The sequence below is a fragment of the Montipora capricornis genome, chromosome 6, assembly GCF_036669925.1.
Source record: "Montipora capricornis isolate CH-2021 chromosome 6, ASM3666992v2, whole genome shotgun sequence".
NCBI lineage: Eukaryota > Metazoa > Cnidaria > Anthozoa > Scleractinia > Acroporidae > Montipora > Montipora capricornis.
In genome coordinates, this window is record NC_090888.1 from 3,348,240 (window position 1) to 3,363,239 (window position 15,000).

Here is a 15,000-nt window from a genome sequence, read left to right on the forward strand (position 1 = left end):
TGAAGGTTTTCCTTCGATTTGAAACTAAAAGAAACGAAACATAAACAAATCCTCCCTGAAAACATCCACGCAACGCGCGAGTAACATCCGGGGAAGAACTGGGGACCATGTCTAAAAATAACTTAAGAGGGATTACTTTTAGTAGAAAGCCTATATGGGGAATTCTCTCTCTTACCTTGATAATATCCTGAAATAACCCTTCATCGGTAACAAATTTTGAAACTACTTTGAAAACTATAGCAAAGAAAATAAAAAAAACTAGTGAATTACAGTACACCTTTGAAAGAGTCCTCGGTAGGAACTTGCATGTTCCACCATTATGCAGACCGTGGTAGTGGAGAAACTCAAAAAGACGAAACCCATCGGAGGTAACATTTACAAGGTTTTTCTCACAAATCATAACGTAATGTCACTGTCAGCCTCTACGCGTATGTTCGCTTTGTATTCCAATGGAAATACTGAGACAAAAGGTCAACGCTATAAATTGCTAAATTGCGAAATGACAATATTTACATATTGAACCCAGAATTTAACTGAGAGCCCATTACAAAGATGAAAAGAATTGGATTTTAACTTTACTCAGCCGCCTTTTTGAGACCATATGCTCTCCTAGTGATCTTTGCGTGCCTGTTCAAGTTGGCGTCAAAAAGCAAATCCCTGTCTAAGCCCTGCTCAAGGTCCCCGCTCGCCGATACTTCCGCCTAATGCTGTCGAAAACCCCGCATACCGTGGCAAACGTGACAGTCCAAAACCGCAGAAATCCCCCGCTAATGCCCTGCATTCCCCGGGTATGGGGGTGCAGGGCTTTCTACTCACTAGTGCATAAGGCTGATACAGAAATGGCTGTATCTTGTACAACTTATTGTAATCAGCAGAGCCAGCCCTGGGTGCCTGGGTGTTGTCTACAAAGTGTAGGTATCTCAAAATCTGAAGGAATTTATCCCTGTGAATTATATAGGCGAAAAAGGGAGAGCTTAGAGCAGGATCTATACTCCAATAAGAACTAAGGTTTGGTTTAGTGACCGAACCCAAGCTTTTATTTCATTGGTGGCCCCTCTTCTGTTGTGCATATAAACTAGTTTGTTCTACTAGCAATCTCCATACCTCCACCTGACGCGTTCATTAGTTTGTCGTGCAGGTAAGTGTCTCTGCCAATAAAGCTCGTGAGGGCTTGGCACTTGGTTTCCAGTTCCTATTCCTGTTCCTGTGCGGTGTGATGGAGTTTCCAAGAAGTGTGGTCCTCCACTTTCCGTCTGACATCTACAAGTCCACTGGTGCCATCGAGATCATACCACAGCTGTTGCGGGCCCTGGTTCCAGAAAAAGTTGATGCTGTACAGTTCCTGAAGAATGGCAGAGTACGCGTCACCCTCAAGTCTGCCGAATACAGGGACGAGCTCCTTCGGGAGTCCTCGTTCCTGTTTGGTGATGTGCCTATTCCTGTTACCGTTCCTGATATGATTCTTCGTTCTGTGTATGTGCATGACCTCCCATTTGAAGTTCCTGATGTTGATGTCTAAGCTGTGTTCCAGTCCTTTGGTGTTGTCCATTCCGTTCGTCCCTGTTTCTTCCGTGATTTCCCGTCCGTGGCTAATGGTACCCGCGTTCTTCTTATGTCGTTCGATGAGTCTGTCCAGTCCATCCCGTCTACGTTGTGTGTGTCCACGTTTCCCGTTCGTGGCATGCTGGCCAGCCCGTCGTGTGTTCTATCTGTCATGAAAGTGGTCATTTGCCTCAGGCTGTCCCTTTCTCGGGCCGGTGCCTGCGCTGTAAACAGCCACGTCACAGGGCTCGGGATTGTGTGCAGGCCTGGGGCCTGTCTCGTCCCAGTCTTCCTGCATCTTCGTCTCTTCCTGTCTCCTCTGTAACTACGCCTGTGTCTGCTGTTCCTGCCCCGTCTGTCATTCAAGCCGTGTCTGTTCCTGTTTCCACCGTCCCGTCCACGTCTGTGTCTGTTGTCCCGCCTGTTTCCCGGGTTACGTCTTCTGCTTCATGTCCAGTCCTTCCACTTGTTCCTGTCAGCATTGCTATTTCGTTCCCTGCTCCCGTCCCACCTGGTTCCCAAGTCACGTCTCCTGCCTCGCGTTCCATTTCTGTCATGCCGTCGTTTTCTGTCAGTATTCCTATTTTGCCTCCTGTTCTTGTGCCGTCTGTCTCGTCAGATGTTGAAGAAGGTGAAATCGTCCATGCAGTTTCGTCCCCGTCCGATGTCAAAAAGTTAACTCGTCTTACCTTGTCCAGAATGAAACCCGGTTCTGATCAAGCTACTGTTTTCAAGCTCGTCCATAGTCTAATCAAGTCTCATAAGTTGCCTGTTACTAATGTTGAAGTTAATCATGTTGTCGGCTGTATTTTCCGTTAGTCTGTTCTTGTTCCTGTTTTGAATTTTTGTGAGGTGGGGTTCGATTACCCAGTGAGTTTGACGCGCTGGTGCGCCCTCGTTTAAGGTGAACCACCATTGTTGGTGGATTAGGCGTTATGTCTGGCGGCCATTGCACTCACCCAACCGGGGGGCCAGCCATTCGCCTTAAACATAAAAAAAAACGTCCACCGTGAAGAATAATGAAAAGAAATCCAGGCATGATCGAAGGCTTTCAGAGTTAAGCATTGACATTTATTCCAAGCTCTTCGTGAAATTTCTACATCTTCCCTTAAATCTCCTCTGACCAGTCTTGTACCTGTACATCGATTCCTCGTCCGTGCCCTCGTCAGATGTCGATTCATCTGATTCTTCATGGCTGAATCCCGACTCGTCAGAGTAAAATTTGTTCTCAGAGACTCGGTGTTCCATAAAATGTGTCAAAGACAACTCGTCTTCAGCAACGAACCGAATATTTACGCCGCTTCGATCATTCCTTAAGTTGGAATCCGACAAACAATTATTTCTAGCTGCCGCCAGTTTTAAACTACTCAACAACACGCTTTTCTGATCGAAAACTTCGAGACGTGTGTTAAAAATGGGGTAAATATTTGTCCAAATCGACAATAATTCAAAGGAATACTGTGTGTATGCCTTCCCGAAATGAACTAGTGGTTTCCAGGCCTGAAAACGTGTGATCAAGAGAGAGCGAGGTGGGGCTGTTTAACAAGTCGAAAGTGGCGTTGTCTGTACTCTTATCGCCAACGATATTCGTCACCACAGTCGTCAAAACCGAGTGAATCCAGAACAAATGTGATGACGAATATCATTGTCTATAAGAGTACAGACAACGCTGAACCACTTTCGAGATGTTCTTTTACCACAATATTCAACGCCAAAGAAAGTGTTTATTTCCGAGCGTGACCAATAAAGAGCAAGCGTTGTCTATAACTTTATCGCAATACGATTGGTTTATTTCCCAAAATGAGCGTTCCTGATTGGCTATTACATTGCGTGACAAATTGATGCGAGCAGCGTTGTCAAGGGGTACGTTCCTTTGGGATGATCCGAAAAAGGATCACTGATCCAAGATCACTTGGATCAGGGTGCATCAAAGAAACCGATAAATCCACTCTGGGAAAGGATTCTTCGGTTTGTGTGATGAACCATGATCCAAGTGATCTTGGATCAATGATCCTTTTTCGGATTATCCCAAAAACTCTTGTCGACAACGGCAAATTAGCCAATCAGACTGCGACATTACAAGCAATTGTGGTAAAAATTTATCTACATATATGGGTCCAGCTAGTATGTCAATTAATAATCAAAAAATAGGGATATCGAAGTCACTGTTCCTTAGTGAATATCTGATAGAGGACATGGTTGCAAAAAGAGATTGTTTCTTTCCCTACCCTTCTTCTTCAGTCCCAAAGCGATTGTCGAACGCACTTAGTTAACCTGAGATTGCAACTTCCTGTAACTATATTAAATAGCCTCTTAAGGCCCCAGTAATACGGGCAACAATTTTCGTGCAACTTGTAGCGCAACAATGTTGCGTTGCAAGTTGAGATGGTTTGTTGCCCGTATATTACCACCTTCTTGAGCAACAAACTTTTATGTTACAAAAAGTAGACGTCGCTTTTGCTTATTGCAACATAAAATCTTTTTGTGCAAGAAGGTGGTAATACGTGCAACAAACCATCTCAACTTGCAATGCGACATTGTTGCGCGACAAGTTGCACGAAAATTGTTGCCCTTTACTCTTCTGTTCTCAGGATTCTAGTTTTCTGTACGCCCGCGAGAGAGGCTAGGCTGCGGCAGCTACATATGCAACCGCGCCTGTTTTGGGAAACCAAGGGTTCTGTGAACGACATTGTTCAAAGATGGCGAACGAAGCGAGTGAATTGTTTTGGAATTTTTGTCAGAAAATAATGTTTTCTTCTTTGAATCAGTCCTGTTCACAGAATCATTTGCACTTCTCCCGTTGCTCTCGAAAACAATGGACTGAGATTTACAGAACATTTATGCGTTCAGCTGTTTTCTCAGCTGGAAAGAGCTGCCTCCCCGCGCTTTAAGGACGGTTCCTACTGATTCAAAGGTTCTTTTGCGTGGTTTACTGAATATGCTGGAAAAGCAGATCTTAACATGTTATTGAAATCCAAAAGGCAAAATGTGTGGTTACCCCCGATTGTCTTTGTAGAAAGAGCACTTGCTAAGTTCTGCTTTGAAGCGCGCAAAAATATATCCCTGTATATAATAAGAACCACGCACAGGAAATCGGATTATGTCGAGATGCGCAGAACGTATGCGCAATAACAATAGTAGGCACGGTCCTTGAAAAGGAGATTGCGTCAATTCGTTCGGGTATATAAGGCGTCAACTTTTCCTCATATCAAGGGATATGATCAGACGGAACAAGGAAGGAGGATGGAGAAGAGCAAGATGTTCAAGGCCGGTCGGAGATCAATGGTAGTTGCAGGAGGGCTTGCGCGAGGCAGAACAGAGTGCAGAAAGAAGGAGTGCTCGGGCGGCCACGTCCCAGGAAATGTCTCTCTCAGAAGCTTTCTGGAGGAGTAGTAGCACCATAAAACACGTCTGCACTTTGGGCTTGCTTAAAAATAATAATAATAACGTGGATTTTTCCATTTAAATAACAAAATCCCAAAACCAACAACTCAGATTAAGCCGAGGTTTTCATTTCACTGATACGTCTGAGTTTATAGGCACCTTCTGCAAATCATCCCATTTTGAGACTCCTTGCATCACAACTTGCTTGAGAAATTTAAACAGTTTCATCACCGCGAGGAGCATTGATCCACATGTTTGCGATCCATTTTTCTCCTTCAATAACATGACATCCTGCATGCAAAGAAAATTTATCCACTTCTCCCATTTTCCCTGTCTCCGCATCCAGCACATTGTTGTACCACATCAACGCTCGTCCCTTCACAGGATTTACCACCAGGCTTGCATTGTTGCAATCTGGATTTCTGCTACCATTTTGCGCATGCAATAGATCCTCGCGGTCTGCGACTGGAAATACTGTCTCTCCTCCTTTTGTGACGTTGTTGAGATAAATCAGAATGGTGATGTATCTAGAAGCAAAGCAATGAAACAATCAGAAGGTGAAGCAAAAAAAGTGGAATGAAGCAAAAGAAATGATGGGATGCATCATGCAATTCCCATAATTCTTTTTCGCTCAGGTATTTGTTTAGAAGAAGGCCAACATTTTTTCCGTTGAGTAGATGCGCAACCCAAAGGAGTAATGAAGAGAACGGCGGCCATGTTGAGTCACGTGGGATTGAAACTTTTGTTTTGCCCCGCCGAATCTCGTTCCCAAGCATTTCAACTCGAGGCTCGGGGTACGAAATCTATTGTCTATGGCCAATATGGCCGCCGCACGAATAAGGCCCACAGCGAGCTCCACGCACCGTAGGCGCGCGCGGAGCACCATTGGTAAGAAAATATGGTAGCCTATCTGTGCGAGAAAGTTTGCTTTGGTCACCATACGACCGTACGTCCACCCCTCCATGTATTCCAATGTGACCAGTGTCACGTGACCATATCGCGGGCTCAAGTTTAGAACTAAACATTTTGAGCAAGAGCCGCCGAGACAATGTAGATTTGATTTAGTAATGTACTATTATAATTTGGCCGGGCAAACCAGCCTTCTAAGGTCCAACGTACACCGCCAGTTTAGAGCTCATCGAGGTCAGCTTTTTTTTATTTGACCGCTGACCGGGTACTGGGTTTCGATTGGATCGCAAGCTCAAGCCGGGTTAACTTATTGTAAGAAAAAATAACCCGGGGAGGTCCGCTTTTAGGCTTAGCTAAATCTTTATATTACAGAAGCAGTACAAACATAAGAAATCACCGTTAGGGAAGTGACGGAAAAGCAAAGTCGACGACAACGCAATATATCAAACAAACAACAATTGGTTCAACATTTCCCTCACGTACATTTTACATTTTAGACATTTGTTTTTGTTTAAACTCTTGTTCTTAGGCCATCGTAGTTTCATTAAGAAAATAACACAAACAGCGGTGATAAACATTGTATTCCAACGCATTTTTATAAAAGTTGACGTTTCGTATGCTAGTCAACACACATTTTCAAAAGTGACCGTTACAATTTTTAAAAACTATATATATATCGTAAACAATAGGGGTCTGGAACCTAGACTGAGAAAAATGATCTGCAGCAGTACGTGTCTAGACATAATGAGAAGTAATAGCTAAAACAGCAATAACTTCTCACTACTAATATTGACATTAAGGGAAGGCTTTAGCTCTTGAATGAACAAAGTGTCTTTAATTTTGCAGTGAAAGTCAGTTTTTCGGGACGCTTAAATGTCAAAGTGATCCCATTTAATGTCGTGGCCAGTGGTTTTCACATGATCAGCAATGGCTGTTGAATGGTCACTCCTTTTTTCCATACAAAGATCGCTTGAACCGATCTCAGAGGTCCAAGGTCGTCTATAAAGCTGTCTGCTGGAACTGCGATGAATTCTACATTGGCAAAACAAAACGAAGACTCCACGACAGAAAAATAGAACATTTCAATGCCCTAGCTAAAAGTGACCATTCATCAGCCATTGCTGATCATGTGAAAACCACTGGCCACGACATTAAATGGGATCACTTTGACATTTTAGCGTCCGGTAAAACTGACTTTCACTGCAAAATTAAAGAGACTTTGTTCATTCAAGAACTAAAGCCTTCCCTTAATGTCAATATTAGCAGTGAGAAGTTATTGCTGTTTTAGCTGTTACTTCTCATTATGTCTAGACACGTACTGCTGCAGATCATTTTTCTCAGTCTAGGTTGCAGACCCCTATTGTTTACGATATATATATATAGTTTTTAAAAATTGTAACGGTCACTTTTGAAAATGTGTGTTGACTAGTATACGAAACGTCAAGTTTTATAAAAATGCGTTGGAATACAATGTTTATCAACGCTGTTTGTTTTTGTTTGTTTTTTGTTCTGATCCTGACAGCCACGTGACATGACCAAGTGTGAGATTATGTGAAGACCGTGAGCCACGCAACGATGATTTTTTCCAACATCCGCCGTGCAAGGCAATTTTATTCCTAGAAAGTTGGTACACACTGCCCATGCCCAACGACTTTGAATGATCACACAATTTTAAGAACATCGCTAAGTTTTAGGGTACTGAGACACGAGGCGTCATGTTATGTTGCAGGGCCATGGTGCAGCGACAAAAAAAACTTGTGTAGTGCACATTGAGGCGACATGTAGCAGGGACGTGTAGCGAGGACATGTAATGCGCCGATCAAATCGAAACTTCAACATTCCCCCCCCCCCCCCTCCCATCCCGGGCAAACCGCGGTCATTTGGGTGGGGAAAATTGAACCGGAAGTGTTAGGTTTCAAATGGTTTTTTTTACGGGCGCCGAAGTCGCTAACATCTATAAAAAAAACGTGTTTGGACGTCAGGAAGAGATGGGGCATTTGTGAGCCATTGGCTTACGAAAAAGGTCTTGAAAAGGTCTCTATTAAAGACGTCAGGAGCCGACGACGATTGTTCTTTAGTAGGGTATGACAGACAAATCCGTCGATAGGGTAGGGCATTTGAACACCATTTTGGCCCGAGGGGGCGGGAATTTGAACGATCCAATCTTCAAAAGTTCAAATGCCCCGGGGGGGGGATGTTGAAGTTTCGAGTTGATCGGCGCATAACAGGGACAAAATCACAACATGTGCACACATGAAAATGTTGCGAGTACATGTTTGAGGGATATGTTGCAGCGACATGTCCCCTCGTGTGAACTGATACTCTTGTAACTGTGCAACACCAATTTGGGGTGATTTTGTCCCTGCGACGTGTCCCATGAAGTTCAGCTTGTTGAACAGACAGGCATTTCCGACTGTCTATTTTATACCTGCACAAAAGACATGGACTTTGATCTTTGTCTTCGTACTTAGGGCAGCATCTTTTTTCCTTCAGCTTTTCTCCCTCAGAGGAATCATAATGTGCGTGATAATGACCATCTTGCTGATAACTTACAACCTGCGATCACAGTTAATTCGAAAGTCAGTATGCATGTTCTAACATTTTGTCTTGGTCTTTGTCAAGGGTACCATTGACTCGGGACAGAAAACTAGTACCATTGATAGTAGCAGACTTTGTATAGAGCGAGTTCCAATTGAGTGTCGTAAAACCAAAACCAAAGTAATTACTTTGGCCAATCAAAAAGGCCAGAGACAATCCAGTAAACCAATCAAAACTCGAAGTAATTACACGTAGTCGACACAAAGCGCAGGAAAATGTGCACGCGCGAGCCACGATTGGTTTTGGTTTTACTTCTGATCGGTTGAAAAAATGGCGCGAGAACTTTGAGCCAATCACTGAGTAAAGTATTCATAAACCGAAGTAATTATCTAATTACTTATGACACTCAATTGAAAACCGCTCTAAAGCTTAATAAATAGATGAATTAATGATTCCTTTAGTCTGTAATGTCGGTGTATGTTTTGTGTAATGACAAACCACGGGCTAACCACTATCGTTTGCTGTTGTTGTTATTGATGATAAATACAGAAGAATATTACGCGATTTGCTCGGCAATAAAGTTTGAAAGCATATAATTCAATGAAAGACCAAGCAAAGTGTCAACTGAGTCCTGCGTTATGTTTTTTGGGTCGTTCCGGGTTAGTTGGTTCGCTGTTTTAGGCGTCATTTTGCGCCGCCATTCAGCAGGGTTGCGCTTTTGAACTGCCATCGGCCACATTGCACTGCTTTGTAGATTGGAATAGACTCAAATGCAACCGCTCGGAACGACCCAAAAAAACATAAGACAGGACTCAGTTGACACTTCGTGTGATCTTTCATTGAATGGTTTGCTTTCAAACCTTATTGCCGAGCAAATTGAAACCGCCATAATATTATTGTTCTTCTTCTGCAGATCGATAGCAGAGGGAGACTGAAAAACGCAGACTGCAGACTGTGCAGACCGTCTGTAAAATGAAAATTCGGTTAGCCTGAATTAGACCTAAATAACATTCAGGTTAGCCTGTTTACGGTTAGCTCTCAATAATAGTGAGGGTACGCAGTCTGCGTTTTGGCGTGACCGATAGCAGATCGATAACAAAAACACAACAGAGGGTGGTCTGCCTGTGGACAAACTGGCAGAAGGTCGAAAGGGTCAAAAAGATGATGGCATTTCCTGTACGCGCAATAAAATGTTCAGAGTTTTCCTCACTTCAAGCTTCTGGCACTAAAGCAACAAGAAATGTTTCGGACGCGATAAAAAAAAACAACTGATGTTATTACCTGCAAATCTTCGCTGTGCTCAACGTGCGATATAGAAGTCTGAGAAACCGCTGCGATTCTTCGTTTTATTCGCTTCAATACAGGGTCTTTGTTTTCCAGATTCACCCAAGTATGTTCACTATGTCTTACTCTAAAGTAGGGCAAGCGTTTCAAGTGGAATAGCTGATAAAAAAATTCCACAAAATTCGTTCGGTTGAGTTTAGTGGTGCAGTTTTGTAGAGTGAAAACGCGAGCTCCCTCCGGTAGCAAAGTTTTGTACACGGTCCACAAATCATTAACATCTACAAGCGCTCTTTTCATCCTGTACGCGTAACCCGCAAACTCATTCAAAGAAACATTTCCATCTTTGTTAGAATCAAAACGAATGATTCGCCCACAATGGATCTGCATTTGTCTGTCTGTCAAAGTTGCATTGACTCCCTCTCTTGTAACAACAGCTCCATCGTGGCCGATCGTACTTTCTTCAAGACCATTTCTTTCCGCTAGACTTATCAAATGGTCGGATTCTTCGTGGCTCAAGAAATCTTCGATTTCGAATATTGGAGGTTTCATGCTACGAGTAATGAGCTGCAAGTTCTTTTCTTCATCAATAGTAACAGTTTCTTTGTGACCTAAAGAAATCCCTTCTCTTCTACTCAGGCGAACATCTCTGGGAGAATATAATCCTTTTTTGAAACAAGGATTTTCCTCATCGGCGTCCGACTGTTCATCGCTGAGAGCACAAGTTTCTCCCTTGATTGGTTTTATATCCAGGCCATTGAAAATGCTTAGTTTACATTTAATAAGGAAGAATAATATGCAGAATCGAATTTGTTGTGACATGGCGCGTTAATTTCCAGCCAAGGAATCACACAAACAAGAAACGTTTGTTCTATTAATAATCCTACGAGACATCTGACCTCAGACTGTCACACGATACAGAACAGGAAGTTCGTTGAATGGGATAATGTTTACCTTATTGTTACGGACAGAGTCAAACTGTCCAAAGTTTGAAATCTACTCTACCTCAACCAGAGGTCCTTTCATAAAACTCAGTAGGCTCGGTATTTCCATAGGCAGCCCAAGTTCGCCTCACTAGAGAGCGTGTAATAATTGATTACTAGTGGGAAGATGTGTTTTCAAAGTCGACCCCTCGAGTGCGCGCGTCTGACAGAGTTTGGTTCTGTCACGCATTTTATCGCTTTCGTTTTCAACTTACAATCGAGGGATGGTAAAAGCAGAGAATAATTTAACCTGATTCAGAAAATCAGATAATTTGTGCCTTTTAGTAACATTTTATTAAACTGGTATGCAAATATACTTCGATCTCCGTTGTCACAGTATAAATAAAGAGCGTTTTCACTCTCGTGACCAGCGGCCATATTGGATTACTGAAACAAAAGAAAGTATTTGCATAAAAATAGAGTTCCGTTCCCGGAGGATTTGTATGGTACACCATCAGGGCCACCATTTCTTTGTTTTGGAACACCAACATGGCCGCCTTGACGTCACATGAAAACGCTCTATACTCTGGTTTGTGGCACGCTGTTCTTATTGTTTATATTCACGGTTACGTGCGCAAATACAAATATCTTTGCACAGATTGAAACTCTGGGATGGTGACTTATCTACCTCTGGCCTTTGAAAAACTGGGGCCAGGAATTCATCAGTCGACAAGCTTCATATTTTTTCGAGCTAAAAGATAGCCTTCGTAGATTACAGTCCAAGCAAATTGTAACTGCCTAAAATCTCTTCGTTGCACTATCATCATTTAACTGTCTGCATCTGTCGCATCTGTTGCAACTGACGCAATTGGCTTGGTCTTGAGGAAAACTTCTATACGACAAAAAATAGTCAAATTTCTCCTCCTGGTTCCACCGGTGCGTTAATCCAAATGTTTGCTATCCATTTAACTCCTTCTAAAACGTCACATCCGCCATGCAACGAAAACACATCGACTTTTCCCATGTGATTTGCGCCATCGTGTTCTAGAAGATGGTTGTACCACATAACCGCTTTTCCTTTCTTGGTTTTATTAGCAAGCTTGCTTCATGACATTTTTTGTTCAGAGTTACCGAGTAGTTTCTTGAGTTGTACTTTTTTGGGTCGTCAGCCACTGGAAACGCTGTTTCACCACCTTCAGCAACGTCGTTCAAGTACAAAATTATGGTTGCGAACCTGAAAATTAAAAAATGTACTGTAACTCTATCCCTGCTCCCAAAAAAACGCTCGATAAAACTATGTCAAGAGTATTCCGTCAAAAGAATAAAAAACAGCCAAAAAAGCGCATTAAAAAAATTAGGAAATGCGCAACATCAGATCTTCCTCACTGTTTCACTGGAAATGTTGCCCATCCTAAGACTGTTCCTCAGGGAGCCAAGTTTCCAAGGCAAGAAACAGGCGAAATAAAAGCATAATGCAATAAGCAATTATTACATTCCCCTCGTTGGTTTAGAAGTGGAGGCTATTGCTGCTATATCCCTAACCTGCCTTACCAAATAAAGTATGTATGTATGTATGTACGTTAGCTCTCTCTCTGCCCAATCCCAGTCCCTCGGAGGGCCTGCTCGCAGTCTATATGTACGTAATGCCACCTCGGAAGGGGAACAGTTCTGTGTTTTTGAACTTTCAAGAGACATCATGTTGATGCAAATTCAAAGTACCTGCACAAGTGACAGTCATCGTAGTCGTTTCCTCGACAGCATTTATTCCTGCTTGCGCTCCCATATGTGGTGTCATAATGCACGTTGTAATGTCCAAACACCGAGTAACGAACTACCTGTGTATAAAAAAGCGAAAAAGCGAACTCAACTACTAGCACTTCACATTACACTTTAATCAGCTAAGTCTACCGAATAACATTTACAGAGGGGATAAAGTTCTAGACAACAACAGTGTTGACCAGCATCGTAGGCCAACACTGTTGAACAATACTGTTGGAAAATGGCGTGGACTTAGCTATTATCGTGAGCTTTATCTGTCCTGGACTACGAGCAGTCCCTCTATCTTTAGTAAGTCGGGCGCGAGAAGTAGACAGGCACGAGAAAAAGGCTGAATCCAGACTTCGCATGGCCATTTCGTCTCGTGGTGCGGCGTACAACACGATCTCTTCCTCAAATGAAGTATTATGTTTCATTCATTTTAACTGTATCTTGCATATACAATCGTAATTGTTATTTAGTTTTTAGCTCTCTTAGACCCTAGGGATTTTTAGTTTAGGCGTCTAATAGTATGTAATTTAAAGGAATCTTATCTTATTCATTCAAGCGTCTTTTGTAAACACACTACCCCATAAGCTTTATAGCTTTCAACATTATCGTGTTTAAATAAAGGTATATCTATCTATCTATCTATCTATCTATCTATCTATCTGTCAGGTTGCCTTAAATGAAGTATTATATCCCCCATTTTGATCACTCTGTCCCAGGACTTGTGGTAGCAAATAAAAAGAAAAAAAAAAGTAAAGGCAGTAACTGTCCCGTGACGGTTGTGACCGTGACTACGCCACAATCAGCCCGGGGGGACTTCGCATATGAATGAGTGGGGATGCTTGTCTGTGATTTTGAATTAAACCACTAAAGAAGACCAATCTTGGCTTCGCGCAGGATTTTTAAATAAATAAAGGATATTACATGGCCACGCGGGGATACGAAAATGACATGTTCACTGCGCGCGGTGAAAATATGATTTTTTAGTAAAAGGAGAAATCCTGGTATTTCATCAGTATCTATATATCAAGTGAAGATATGATCCTGGCAGTTATGAACGCAATTTTGCAATTGCGCAAAGAAGCCTGAAAAAAACAGGACTTCAACGGGGTTTGAACCCGTGACCTCGCGATACCTTAGTGGCTGGTCATTTGTGGGTTCCACAGGCTTCTCTACGCAATTGCAAAAGTTGCGTTCATAACTGCGAGGATCATAGCTTCACTTGATTTCATATCCGCAGTTCATATATGATCCATTTCATATATCATTTCATAGTATCTATATAATAAATATTTTTATATTTCTTCGCGTGAAACCCTACTACGACTGAGACTTTTACGGCTACCATATGATGGCGTTCTCCTCGGAACACCCTAAGTGAGACCAATATCCAAAAATTACACCCCCAAGCGAGACGACGAGCATCCCCACCCCTTTCATATGCGAGTTTACCCCCCCCCCCCGTCCCGTGACGCATTTCAAGTGTCATTTCCAAGTGAACTATTGTAGCATTGTACCACAGAGCAGGGAACTTTCAAGATGACATCATTGCATTCATTAGGGCCGTTTATACGAGAGAAAATAAGCTGCGGCTAACTCTGGCCGCGGCTTACGTAAGCCGCGAAAGGAACTATTTATACGAGTATAAACTCCCCAGCCAGGATAAGCCGCGGCTTGAGAAAGCCGTGAACGTAGATTTTGTACCATTTATACGGGGTGTTCGCGGCTTACGTAAGCCGCGGCTTATTTTCTCTCGTATAAACGGCCCTATTGTTTGCGTTCCTCACCTGAATTGGCTCGCTTTTCTTAATCAGAGTTTTTGAGAGCCCTGTCAATCGTACAATCCTATCACGTAAGACCCCAACAAGAGGCTCTTGTATGGGTAAATTAGTAGATTCGCTAAACCGGATAAAATATCGTGGATCACGTTTTAGCTCTTCAATTAAGTAATGGAATTCCACATAGGCGCCATTGTTCATTTTTAAACACTCCTCCAGAAATACGTATCCATCGAAATCAAGATCCAAGAAATTAAAGATTGGCAGCGCGTCTCTTCTTGTCGGATGAACGTGTTTCTCGTTATCTAAAAAACCGATAAACTCTTGTAAAGATACTTTCCCGTCACTATGTGAATCAAAAGAGTCAATAAGTCTTCTGCACAGGAATCCTTTCTCAGCGGTAAAGTTTCTACCTCTCATCTTTTTCTCAAATTCTGCCCTCTCAGAGCCCTCTCCTCTTCCGTACACGGTTTCGCTGTTCTCCAGATGTTGTTTTTGTGTGGACTGGATCATATTATTACTTTCTTGGAAGGTGAGAAATTCAGGAATCTCAAAGAGGAGCGGGCGCAAGCTCCGCGTTATAACTCGATGTCTTTTATTTTCTGTGAGATTCATTTCTCGAACATGACCAACTTTCACCCCATTCAGCCTCTCCAATCGGTAAACTGATTTCGACGCGACATATTTTTCATCTTCTGGGTTGTACGGGCTCTCACCATTCTTTGCACAAATTGTTGGCCTCCAAAAGGTCTTCATGCAATTCTGAGGCACTGTCTTGGTTACTGTGTTGCCTTCATCAAAGCTGGCAGTAATTACAAAAGGCAGTAAAGACAAATATAACTTGCTGAAAATGATGGAGTACAAAAAAAATCTACGAAGTA

At 42.6% G+C, this 15,000-nt stretch overlaps 1 protein-coding gene and 1 pseudogene across 1 annotated transcript; both read right to left on the bottom strand.

The window, feature by feature from the left end:
- Positions 1-4,457: 4,457 nt before the first annotated feature.
- Positions 4,458-10,551, bottom strand: LOC138051208 (transmembrane prolyl 4-hydroxylase-like). Its single transcript, XM_068897368.1, has 3 exons — positions 9,655-10,551; positions 8,264-8,391; positions 4,458-5,453 (listed from the first exon to the last, which is right to left on the bottom strand). The coding sequence occupies exons 1-3, from the start codon at positions 10,474-10,476 to the stop codon at positions 5,141-5,143; spliced, it is 1,263 nt and encodes a 420-aa protein (XP_068753469.1). The 5' UTR covers positions 10,477-10,551; the 3' UTR covers positions 4,458-5,140.
- A 357-nt stretch (positions 10,552-10,908) lies between these two features.
- Positions 10,909-15,000, bottom strand: part of LOC138051207 (transmembrane prolyl 4-hydroxylase-like) — a 4,279-nt pseudogene continuing 187 nt past the window's right edge.